This window comes from Calidris pugnax, unplaced genomic scaffold (genome assembly GCF_001431845.1).
Source record: "Calidris pugnax isolate Ruff unplaced genomic scaffold, ASM143184v1 scaffold41, whole genome shotgun sequence".
In the NCBI taxonomy this organism is placed as follows: domain Eukaryota; kingdom Metazoa; phylum Chordata; class Aves; order Charadriiformes; family Scolopacidae; genus Calidris; species Calidris pugnax.
The window spans coordinates 11,600,653-11,613,887 of NW_015094509.1; the positions used below are offsets into that span (position 1 = coordinate 11,600,653).

The following is a 13,235-nucleotide window of genomic DNA, read 5'->3' on the forward strand; positions in this document are numbered from 1 at the left end:
CAATATTCTATTTATCATTCTAACTCTTCCATGCATCAAATGAATCGTCAGACAACATCTGTTTTTAAATAAAACCACTTGTGCTTTTTCATTCAGTAGCATGTAAACTGGGCATTGTGTCTACCTCTCATGTAGGTAAAGATTGTATCACAGATAGATGAGATTAAATCACATTAATTTCCAGTGATTTCACAGATATAACCAAATAAATTCTGTAGAATACATGAACAGAGAATGCAAAGTAGCTAAAAGTATTCCCATTTATATTTTTATTCAATTAATCCTATTCTCAGAAAAACCCCAAAACTGAACCTAGTATTTTATGTTTTACTCTCATAACAGAAGGTGTTTATTGGAATTATTCCCTCAGAAAATTTTTTTAAAAAATTCTTTAATAATAGTATAACTTCCACTTCTTAAGATTTATGTGAACAGGAACAGCAAATCAGCAAAAATTAACGATTTCTTGATAAATTGGCGCTTAAACATGGCCACCTATGAAATATGTAATTACATTTTCTGTTCTTTAAAAAGAAGGTGGCACAATAAAGTTTGGGTCAGTAAGAAGAACACTTTCCTAGATTAAAGAAATCTATTTGAATGTCACAAAATTTGTATGGAACAATAGACTCTGCATTACGGTTGTATTTCTAATTTATTTTTCTTCTCCTGGTTTTTCATTTCCTGCTTAAATCTTAGATTCTAATCTTGTTTTCATAGCAGAAGCTGTATTGTGTTTCTTTTTTTGTAGGGAACTTTGATTTTTCTTGCCATTTAATAAGCTGGCCTTACTGATGAAGCGCTTATACTGACAATACCGCTGTTTATTATGTGATAGTCAGTCAGAGCTTTATGTATCAGTGGATGCCAGACATAAGTCTGCCCTACAAAGGGGCTCTCTGTAAGGCTGATTTTGAAGAGGCAGAGCACAAGAACAAATTTATGATATTTGTTATTTCTGTTCCTGTTATTTCCTCTGCAAGCAATCCTTCTCTAGGATTGCCTGCGCTCTGGAAGAAATCCGGTTCCATTTCATGCAATTAATTGTAACAGTCTGTGAAATACTAACTTACTATCTGTTGTGTAGTTGTTAAGCTCTTAAATGTATATAATTTTCACCTGGTGAATATACTATAGCTAATAATGTAATAAAATCCTTATTTAACAGGCAAAATAACATATTAAGAACAAAGTGATTACTAATGCATTTCAAATTGATTACAGAATTAAAACGAATTTTTATTTAATTCACCTGCTAGCAGCTGAGCCCAATGTTACATATTTCACTGTAGCAGCTGGTGACAGTAAAAGCATCTAGGAAAGCACTTTCTGCAGGAGATGGTTGGAATGCCATCTACTGTTGAAAAAGCAAAAAAAACCAAAACAACAGAACACCAACCCAAAACCCATAGAACCAAAAACCTTTGCAAAACCTACTTTTTTGAGTATTTTGTTCTAAAATGAAACTCTACTTATATTGTTACATCTGTATATTTATTACTTGTGAGGTCATCTTTTTTTTGCAGAATATTTAAAATAAATTACATAGAATTCAACTAGTGCTCTGAAAAGGGATTAAATGTGTTTGATTTCAGTGTCCTAGCTTTTGTATCTGTTTTAAATTTAGGCTTTCTGCTTTGTTTTCTGAGTTCCCTGAGAATTTCAGTTAGTTGCAAAACAGTTTGAAGCTTAAGTAAAGATAAATTCTCATCTTTCCAAAATAGAATTGATAGAAATTTCATTAAATAAGAAACGTTGCAATCCAGACACTGCAATAAATATTCCCTAAAAACCCTTATGATTAAAATTTTCATTTAAATGGAATGAAATATTAAGAGAAAGGCCTTTCTCTGAAAAAAAGAAAAACAAACAAAAGACCCCAACAATCCCCCAAACCTTTTTTTTTTTCTCTTTTAATGAAAGCAAGTGTAGCACAACAACTAAAATGGTATTTGATTATCTGTTACTGAAGTTCACTCTCATAAAATTCTGTGTGGAAACTACAGATTTACTCAAGCTTGATTAGTCTTGTAAACCTGTATGTTACATTGGGATATATTTATCTAAGATCTTAATTAAGATCTAAGTGCTATTCCAGCATTCCTCTGGTGAAACCTGACTTTTTTAAAGTAACAGGTGTAAGAGTAGAGTGTTTGCTTAAGCATTGTATTGGAAGAAAATTGTCTTTCCAACTGATTATTTGTTAAACTGTTCTTAAAAACATAGGAAAACAAATAAAATCAAAACCTGGCTAAATTCAAAGTAACAACAGTTAAAAAGTAAAAGCTAATTAGAATTTTCTTAAATTTTATTTAAAAATAGATACATTCAAAGGAATCCTATTTGTCAAAAATTATTCATTATGAGATTGTTGTACTCGTATGTGTAACTCGAGCATTTTTCAACCCAAATCTCAATTGAGACTTGTTATGAGGTCCTCATAATTACACAGAATTGCTTTTAGTGACAAATTTTACATGACAATTGGGCAAGTTTTGCCTGTGTCCCTTCTTAGAAAATCAGAGGAAAGTCCAGAATTTTTTCTGATTTGACTACTGCTATTTTAGCTTGAATATTTTTTTTCTGTAAATCACCTGCCTGAAATAGCTACGGATCTGCAAGATTCATAAAAGTATCAATTATTAAATTGGAGAGAAAAAAATTAAGCTGAAATAAACCTAGATTTTTTTTCAATGAATTTAAATATGCATGTTTTTAAAGTTTATCCAGCTAAAATTTTGTTAACGTAGTTTAGAAGACCCTGAACATCCTGAGCGAAGGCGGTTACTGCTTATGTAGAGGCCTTGAAGTGTCATGCTCCTGTGTGAGGCTTTTCAGCCTGTGTGTAGTATGAGCACTGAGAGTATAGAGAAATCGGGGCTTTTCAGACTGTGTGAGAGAGATGTTAGTGTGACCAAAGACACTGTAGGACAAACAATTAAACTATTTTCTCACAACGCAGCTTCTTAAAGAGAAGAAAACTGATCTTTGTAGGAATATAGCCTTTTTTTGTTTAGAAAGGCGTCCACTAACAGAATAAACCGATTAAATTCAAGGAGGTATTTACCTGTACCTCAGGTCCTTGAAATTGGATTTGGAAGTTCATTCTAGCGAAGAATTACATAATGCAAGCTGCTCTTTAAATGAGTCAATAGAAACTGAATAGATAAACTTCTATTAAAGAAATATTTACTAAGGCTCAAGGACTCCTTAAAACTTGCTTGGCTTTTCTAACTTTTTTTCTAACTGCTGTCCTTGACAGCCTTCATTTGCATTGACTGGATATTTGTTTTGTTCTTACTGCATTTCTAACAGAGGCTAACTTTTGATTTTACATGTTGCAAGTTAGCTGGTCTGATCTTGCAGCTGTTAGGTATGGCATCAGAAGTGAACAGCTAACAGGTAATGGATAATTTACCCCGAGCAGATCAGACCGGTGAAGCTCCTAGTTCAAGAACGTTCGTAATGTGACAACCTGAAAAAAGCTTCTGGAACTTAGATTGGAAGACACTTCTTTGCTGAATGTATTTTCTTATGTTAATATTGTTTATACAGGATGAATAATGCTACAGTCTTTTAGCTATTCTTATTGCCTCCCCTGACAACTTTGCTTGATCCAAGACTTTCTATTAATTACTGCTTTATAATTTTTATTTTCGTGGTTTTTGTACATGCCTTGTTCTGTCAGCAGACACAAGATACCCAAGTGTGAAGCAGCTGGTATATTCCACATGGCAACCAATTATAATGCTGACTGTTACAAATTCTCACTTACCCTGTGATAACCAAAATACATTTTTGTTTGCTAAATACAGGAAAAAGCCACAGTAGCCCATTTTAAACAATGTGGTAGGTTTGGACAAACACTAGATTTTTAACATTGACCTTTTAATATCACCTCCCTGGTCAAGGCCTCCTGCTTGCAATTTTGGATAACCTTCAAAAGAGAGCATTGATCCATGAATTAATTACTGGAACTGCACAGTGGCTACCATTCAGTGTAGTACTTATTTGTTATTACAGTTGTACTACAGTCATTTTCTTATGGACTGATTTGTGATTTTGACACTCATTTTATGGTTTTACTATCAACACTGTAACAGAAAGGAAAAAGTCTACCCAAACTAGGAAATGTTTGAAAGTGTGAGAGCTTTAATTTGTAGAACACAGTGCCTCTTATCTCTTTCTCCAGAAACAAATAATAGGAAACATTTTTGCCCCGAAAAGTTTGTATCCTAAGATAAGCAGTGTCTGATTTAGTGTGCTGGTTCTGAAATCATCAAAGCATTCTGTCAGTCTCTTCAGTTTTAGATGTGAAAGTCCAGGGCTGTTGGGGACTATGCTTTCAGTTGCCATGAACCACATTTTAGTATATATTTTCTAAAAATATTAGTGTCAGAATTTCACACTGAGACTTGTTTGTTTGGAATCTTTGATAAAACCATCCTGTTTCTATCATCTAAATGTCAGAGTAGTCTTAATCTTACAGAATTCATTATGTTTATGGGTGATGTTAATCCAAGGTTCATGCAGGGAGCTAATTCAGCCTCAACTATTATTATGCAGGAGCATATATAGATCTGTATTTATCCTAAAGTATGTATGGTACTTTCTTGTTTCTTTAACATCACTTCAGCTTCAACTTCAGGGATGTTTAACCTTTTCAGCTTGGATTTAGATAGGTTTTAAGTTTATTCTATGATACAAGTATTGTTTCTAGCCCAAGTATCCAACTTCTCCACCTGCTTGTTCACGAATATCCAATCTTCTGTCAGCTACTGATCTTGAAGGTGGGTTTTTTGTTGTTTTTTTTTTTTTTTTTAAATGGAAGCTGCTGATACTTTTTTTTACAAACAGGTCAAAATTAGTCAGAAAAATCACCTACACACTTCTTCAGGAAAATCTTTCCTTTGAAAAGACATTACTTTATTAACCAAAATATGATCCTTCCTAATGCAAATACCTACACTTTCTAAAGAAATAAAAATCTTGGACCAGTCATGTAAAAGGAAGACTTTAATTTTGATCAAAAATAATTAAGGTGAATGTTCTTACAGCATCAATAGGATAATCAATGCAGAGAATCAATTCAGTTAATATGTAAATATTTTACAGTTACACAATTGACGTGGCATTTATATTTAACCTCCTTTAACTCCTTTTCTTGGAGTTAAACATACTTGCATAGTTTAACTTAATCTGAGACGTGCTCTATTTCAAGGAAGCAGCTGATTTTACACATTTCACTGTGTGACTGTGTCAAGGGTAGGTGCATGCTAATAAAAGACTTAGAAAAAGAAAAGAGTCCACAGCAGGCAGTCTAGGAAAATGGATTAATGGACCTTGCACCCTAAGACAGGGTGCTGGAAACCTCTGAATGTGCCTGGAGCTGATAATCTTCCCTCTTTTTCAGAACACTCCCTAGTTAGACCAAGGTAACAACCACCACAGTGTTTAGTTATATGTCGTATATTATATATATAGTTACAGTTACTTATTATATAGATATAGTAGCACTCTGCCATTTTTGGTGAGAGAGAGTGGGAGGCAAGGGAAAAGGAGAGAGGAAGGACTGTAGAATTTTATCATTGTTTTTAAAAATCCCATTTTATTTTCGGTGTCGTTTTCCAAGTTACATTGAGGAAGAAGTTTTTCTACATGAAGAAATATTGTTGATAGTAAATACTTCTAAAAGGTTATAATGTTCATGTACCATGAGACTATATAAATTCCTGAGAGACTTATTATAAGTCTTAATAATAAAAATGTTCTAAAAGTGTTGAAGACTGAAATAACTCGCTTCTGCTTTCTTTACCAGCTTACCTTACCAGCTTCCCATGTAGTCTTCAGCCCATTTTGAGTTGGGTAATGCTATATTTTTTTCTTGAAAATTGAAGTATTAATTCAGTAATTGCCTTTTTAATTTGTGGAAGGTCTTATGCAGGGATTCAGCAGTGATCTTCTTTTTTGTCTTTTCCTTCAATGTGTAATCAGGGCTTTGGAAGGGAAGTGATGAGCCACAAAATGCAGAACTCCCAGATTGTTGATGATACTTAGTTAAACCTTTCCAATGGCGAGGATAATTTCTTCTCTTTTGTAAGGATGGCAAGGATTTACCTGTCTGTTTTACAGACTTTGACAATCATTTGGTAAGCAGCATGTATTACCACAAAACATGAACAATTTTTTTCATTTAATCTCATCTTAATTCTTAATCAAGTTTAGTGTAACATGCCTTGCTCATTGAGACTACTGTACATGTATTCTACTTTGAGTTTTTGGTGATTAGGCTCTATGTTCTCTAAACTTAAAATTTCCTGCAAGTGTCCCACTCTCTGAACTTCATAGGCAATATATTTAATAAAAATAGTTACTGTAAAAGAATCAACAACTTCATTAAATTCATACCAGCAACATCAATTACAACGTTAATTGTAGCAACAAATACATATTTAAATGTTTTTGTTTGTGGATGAGGGAAATCAGAATCTCAAACAAAAATCAATTTATATTTCTAGTCCTCTCAGCTTCAGCAAAAGGGCTAGAAAAAGCTTCCATCCTAGTCTATCCTCTTCTAACCACCTCACTGAGCTGGTTAGGAGATAAGGAGGGCATAGAAAGCTAGTGAGCAAAGGACTGGAAGTACTACTCTTTTTAAAACATTTTTAAATGAAAGTGACATAGAGTGTTGCATGGTTTATGTTCAACTCAGTGTTTCTATAAGACATTAGGTACACCCAGACTATTCCTGCAGATCAGATCTCCTTGTGCTTGTAGGTCTGTGGATGGCAAAGTTGTTAATCTTGAGAGCACTGTTGGGTTTGATATTGAAATGTTTATTCCTGCCAAGGATTGCTGATTTTGAAATCTGGATTTCCCCAAGCTTCACTGGAGAAGAACTAGGTTCCTGTTTCATTTCAGATATATAGGAGGTCTAGAGTGCGCTTTACTCTCTAGAGTAAATGTATTTATTTGGATTTAGGCACCTGAATTCCGCCCACAAGTTTTTGTGGCTACGTATCCAAGTATGTAGAAGTAGAGAAGAGATCTGATAACAGAGTGTTTGTTGGTTTACCTGTGAGCAGCACATCTTTTGGGAAGAATGCCTTATGGTTTTGGCATAGTAGATTTTAGAGAGGCAATAGATTAAAAAATAGTAAAGTACTAGGAGTTTAAAGGGCCAAGAAAATTTTGTATAATAACGCTGTCACTATCTTTCTTCCTGCTTCCCTTTTTCTTGTTCTCTTCCCTCTTCTTTCTGTTCTGTTCTCTTATTCTTTTTCTGTGCCAGTGGGACTAGCCATAATTGAGGAAATTTTTAGTATGTGGAGAGGATCTAATATAAAAGTGTTCACTGAGAATTGAGATCTAACCTAATGATGCTAGCTCTTGGAAAAGATCAAAGGGGTCTTGCAGAATAACACAAGAGGAATGGTGCTGTGAATGTTTCAAAGGCAGAGATTCCTGATGATGAAGTGTATGGTGCAAAAATTCTTTATTGTTGACAAGTAGAAAAAACTTGGCTTGTTTTCTGTCGAAGCAGTATATGGAGTTGTGATCTGTGCAAAACAATTGTGATAGAAGCTTCAGACTCTTCTAATGTTTTAGAATTAATTTGGTGCTTGTGCAGTGTTGGGTGAATTCCTATAATGACAGAAATAATCAAAATTGAAAATAAGTGGTATTTACTATTCTGCACTGTTGGTGTGCATTATCCCAGTCACTGTTGATCAGACACATTACTTGCAGCCTGTTGGTGCTTTTAGTAATCAGATACCAATTGGAAGTTGTTTCTAGTGAATAGTTAGATCTGGCATTGCTCTTGGCAGAGTTTTGAGAGGGTGAGAGTGAAAAGATGTGGGGACGTAAAATGAAGACAGGTAGTCTGGAAGAAGCAGAATGCAATTGTGTTGCTTGGGGGTTTTCAGTTGGTTTGTTGAGTAAATGGGGGCTTGGGATTTTTTTGACCTGTCAGTTTACTTTAAGCAATTATTACTTGCTGATTTTTGAAAGAAGGGGAGAAAACAATGCATATGTATGGGAGTACATTATCTGGTAAAACACAAAGCAGTTCCTGTAACCAAAGGAAATAAAACTGTATGTGTGTATGTAGATAGGGTTTAAGAATCTGGAGTCTTTTCAGTCCTTTTTTGTCTAGAAAAAGCTATTTAAACCATAGCAGTGTTAAAAACACATTATCTGTATTTTATCTAGTATGTCATTATTTCTCAGTTACTACAACTTCCACTCCTAATTTCATCTGATTGAAGAGTCTTTTGGAAAGAAAGTAGCAGGCATTAGCTTGGGGTTTTCTGGTTTAGACACAGAATCTCGGTCTCTGACCTTGAAAGATAAATAGCTGTGCTGTACACCTAAAGGGTCGAGGCCTGTTGGTCCACAACATCAATATTAGTTTAATTTCATATGGTAGAATTGGTTTTTTTTTCAACAGAGTTTTTCATAATTTATTTTCAAATTGTAGCTTGCCCTCCATGTTTGTTATAAAGTCAAGGAAGATTGTTGCCTAGTCCAGAACTAAAGGATGTATGGAGGGTGCTCAAGGAGTGCGTCACAGTTATATAATAATGGAAGCTGTTGTCCTCACATAACTGCAGTGTTGGAAAGTGTGTAGTGGATGAGACACAGAATTGTAGGAGGAGAAAAGAATATTCCTTAGGAGACATATTTGAATTGTGGGGCTAAATGATATCCTGACGTAGAAGACAGCGTTCCTATAAAATGCTGAGAAAATAATTTTAAATGTGGGTTTTCAAAGTATCTTCTAAAGGGCAATGTTTTTTATTTAATGGTGCTAAACTAAACATCTGATTGTAAGATTTAAAAAAAATACCAAGGATTTGCAGCTGCAATTGAAGTCACCGAACATATCCTGTTATGTTAAGATGCTAGATCCTGTTGAAAAAAATGTACCAAAGATTTCAAATAGCATACTCAGGATTAGTGTGCACTATTGCTATTTTGGTCTTTCTCTATTATGATCTCTGTTCCACACGTGAAAAAAAATTGCCCCTGGTCACTATCCAAAGGAAAGGTGTTGATAATAATCTGATTCTGTGAAGTGCTTCGATTTCTGTTGTTCAATTCAATAGAAAAAATTCACAATGAAGTAATAACTTAAAACTGTCCAGTAAATATGTTCCGGAGTCACGTACAGAGAGGAATATAAGGAACCATGGACTAGCTGCATATTCAGTTTTCTTTGTCTAGTTGCCAGGGAGGTGCTATTTACACTGTCTAGCTCTAGGCATGTGATTTAGGAACTCTGAGTCATTGTCTAGGAGTGTTTCGTTAGGAGTGTTTCATTCTCACAGTTATATAGAGCTTTTAGGCTCTTAACTGTTGAGAGATCTGAATTAAATGTCCTAAGCTGCCCAGTGGAAAAAGTATGAAAATGCTTTGGTTCCCTGCCCCTCTCACTCTTTGCCCTTTGAATTTCCTTTCTCGAAAATCTAGTATGGAATCTCTTGGCTAAAGATAATATTATGATTAAGAAGCATGGTAGAGTGGAATATTGACTGCATGTTAAATATTTATTTTCATATTTCTTACTTTGGAGTATATCTGCTTTTTCTTTTTTCCTTTTTTTTTGGTATATATTTTTAATATATAAATGTCTACAGTGGTGAAGAGGCAAAACTGCTAGAAGATTCTGTGCTGCATGTTCACTTTTACCTTTTGTAGTCAATTTTGGAAAATTTTTAGTGTGTCTTAGTGTCTATTTAGATTTTTAGTCACTGAACCCTGTTTATAGAGATGCTCGCTGTGGTATCGTGTGAAGGAGATGTGCATCTATTTTTGTGAGTTTTATTTTCTGTCCAGTGTTAAGCATCTGCTTGAGCTGGGAGCCTGCACTCCCTGTTTAGTTAAGTAGGAGAGTATTTGTAGAGATATTCAGAGTATCTGTTTAGGAAGCTTTCGGGGTTTTTTGAAAGTATACAGCAGCTAGATCCTTACTCAATATTTAAGACCTGTATCTGCAATTGGAGGGTGTAAATATCCCTGTGAGTATGTGTGGCCATTCTTGGGTTTGGTGGAGAGGAATTGCATAGAACATCGTCTTGCTCATTCAAATTAAAGCATGTATTTCAGATTTTCCAATATTTTCCAGTATTTTCCTAAAGACAATGGACACACATTAATCAGTACTATGCAGACAGTGTGTGTATTATCTCATTCTTTTTTAGCAAGTTCTGGTAAATTTTCTCAGAGTAAAATTCCTTATCTTTCCTTCCTTAGATTTTAGAGTTACATTGTTTGCAGAGCCTGATGTCCTTTAATCTCTTAATTCAGGATATTGCATTTTAAATAGCATGTTACATGTTATAAATTCACCTTGAATTATGATAGGTAATATGGTTGTAAATAAAAATTTAAAAAATAGGTTATAGTTAACATAATCAAATGCAAATCCTTTGCATTTGTAGCTAAATGTATTGCTGGCAATGTCCTAACATGATACTCTGTCCAAAGTATTGGAAGCCAGTTAAAGAACGTTAGAGATTTCATTTTGTAAGTAAAACTTTTAGATACTTGACATTCCCCATTTTTAGTACTAAATGAAACTAAGCACAGAATACAACTTAATATAATTATACAACAAATATTAAATTAATTCCTTTTAACTTAAAGTAAGAACTTTCTCCTGCCCATGTAGTACAGATTATAGAACTTCAGGGTAGTTGTTTTACAGTATGTTGCACTCAGTTGTGCAAACTTATCTTTTTAGGGTCAAAGAAGAGCAAAAACCACAGCCGACACAGTAAGTAAAATATCTTAAAACTGCAGTAGGCTTGACTTTTCTACCTTTGCCATGTTCTGCTTTCTGCACCTTTGATGGTATTAGCTTTCACTAATACCTGATAGGCTGCAGGTAGTTTGTCATCTGCTTCCTGACTGGCTTGTAAGAGAGCTGCCTGCAGCTTCTTACTTCATCCACGTTAGCTGGATGTAGGTTCTTGCTGTCTGCTTGTGAACTGTAAAACTTTATTTCCCTTACACCCTTAGTGGCTGACTTAGTATTGCAGTTAACATTCCCATTGGCTATAGCTTTTCCGCCTGTATATTTCTATTAGCATTGGATAAGAAAACATTTAAACTAGTGTGGTTTCATTGGTTATTCAGTCACATTATTTGCTTATTTAAACAGGTGGTTTCCCTTTAGTGGGATCACTGAGCTGGTAAATAACGTTCTTCAACCACAGCAAAAACAGCAAAATGAAAAGGAGCCCCAGACGTAAGTAAGCTGCTCTCTGTAGACTAAGTAATATCTGTTTAGCGTTAAAACATACTGGAGAGTATGTTTAAAATAATTGTCCATTCAGAATATCCTGCTGAGGGCATTTTACAAGCTTGACACTGTTTGCTTTTGAACCCCTCATTTGCAAAGGGAAAACTGAAAATTAGGTTGTACTCTCCTTATTGGTAACTTAAGTGGTTACATTAGAATACAATCTGAGGAGTTACTACTACTCCATTTGCTTTTTTTTTTTTTTTTTTTTTTTTTTTTGCAATCTCCCCAAAAAAAAAAAAAAAAAAAATTTTTTTTTTTTTTTTTTTTTTTTTCTGCAAATGCTCCATACATGAAATTGCCAGTTAAGTGGTGTCTTTTCTGTGCATGAGGAGCTGGAATGATAAAATCATGTCGTGTTATATATATATAGCATGTCTATGCACATGCATGGAACTTGTGATATTGGTCATGCATAGAATGCTATACAAATCTACATAATATGTATGAAGAGCTTTTTAAAGGATGAGGAAAATGTCATTTCATTTTTTTTTTTCATGCTTCTAAAATATCTGTAAAGTTTCAAGACTTTAGCAGATATGAGGTGAAATCTTGGTTGTGTCAAAGCTGAGGGAATTTTGACTTTGATAGGACCAGTATTTCATCCATGGACCTTTTACAGTGCTAGGCCAGTATGAGAGCCATATGAATTTTTTTTTTTCTTTTCTTGCTATCTGAAAATTTTAAGATATAACAGAAACTGGCAAAGCTAGACATTCAATCTTAGAGTAGAACTTAAAGAATGGAGCTGAAAATATTCTTTTCATAATGAGAAACTAAAAAAGTTTTATTATTTCAAATTTTCAAATTCTTAAAATGTCACTTTTGATATTATTTAAGCTTTAAACAGTTAAGTTGCTGTCTTTTCTTTCTTGTAAAGGGGAATGCCATGTAAGTTCACATGATAAAAGAAATACTTGCTTTTGAACCCATGCATAACTGGTTAAAAACATGCATATTGTTTGTTGTTAATTTTTTCCAGGTAGAATCAGTTTCAGTTTATTTTTAAATATGTATATTTAAGTGGAGTTTCATATTTGCAGGGCATGAAAGCTGTGAATTATTTTTTGAGAATAGACAGTGAGAAATTTTCACAAAATTAAATGGAGAAATAGGCTATAAAATTTATATTCTGTAAAGCAATGTATTATTCTGAGCTCTGTTTCTGTATCCTTAAGTTCTTATAAAATTGCATATAATACTAATAGTGAAGTTTTTCTGTATTGGTTATTGTTAGATACTGGCAATATTACATTTTGTTCACAACACCTCAGTACTACTTTTGTATTCCCAGTTTCCTTAATGTATCAGAGTTCGATCTGCTTACCAGTGTTGTACGTATGAAGCATATGGCTTTGAAGAAACTGAAAATACTATATACTCAGTGTGAACAGTTGAGTTACAGTTGCCAAGAAGTATTTATAAATGGTTACTGTTATTATGGAAGGATATTTTTGAACAGTGATCTCTTTGGGAATCCGCTTTGTTCAGTGTTTTTATTAAATAACTAAGAAACAAATTAAGTTGTACACTCATTGAATTTACAGATGGCACAAGACGGGATGGGAGGAGTGTAATATCTAATAGCAGGATTATGTTCCAAAATTATCCTGAAAAATTCAAACTATGGTTATGATGCCATTGAAAATATAAGTGCAAGGTGATGTAGGTATTTATGTGTTTGACATAGGATAGACAAAAATGGTATGGGTAGTAGTTCTTTGACAGAGAATCTGGGAGCCATAATGGTATGTAAGTTTGAGCAGGAGCTAGTACTGTGAAAGAAATAAGTATCATACTGTAATGTATAGACACTAGCCTGGCAGTGCTGTGAAGAAGTTTTCTTCTCTGCTAAGCTTTAGTAAGGTTTCACCTGGAATAGCATGTTCTTTCTTAGACACCATCCTACAGAAATGATGTGGAGCAG

The 13,235-nt window shown here is 34.0% G+C and overlaps 1 protein-coding gene across 2 annotated transcripts in view; it reads left to right on the forward strand.

The window, feature by feature from the left end:
* The window catches only part of RIMS2 (regulating synaptic membrane exocytosis 2), a 457,774-nt gene that overhangs the window by 49,081 nt on the left and 395,458 nt on the right, over positions 1 to 13,235 (forward strand). The window contains exons 2-3 of one of the 2 annotated variants that reach the window (XM_014965521.1): positions 10,748 to 10,780; positions 11,168 to 11,254. The exons of the other annotated variant lie outside the window; for it this stretch is intronic. Of the exons in view, the coding sequence (XP_014821007.1) occupies positions 10,748 to 10,780; positions 11,168 to 11,254 (120 nt within the window). The remainder of the gene's footprint in view (positions 1 to 10,747; positions 10,781 to 11,167; positions 11,255 to 13,235) is intronic. 2 annotated transcript variants of the gene reach the window in all.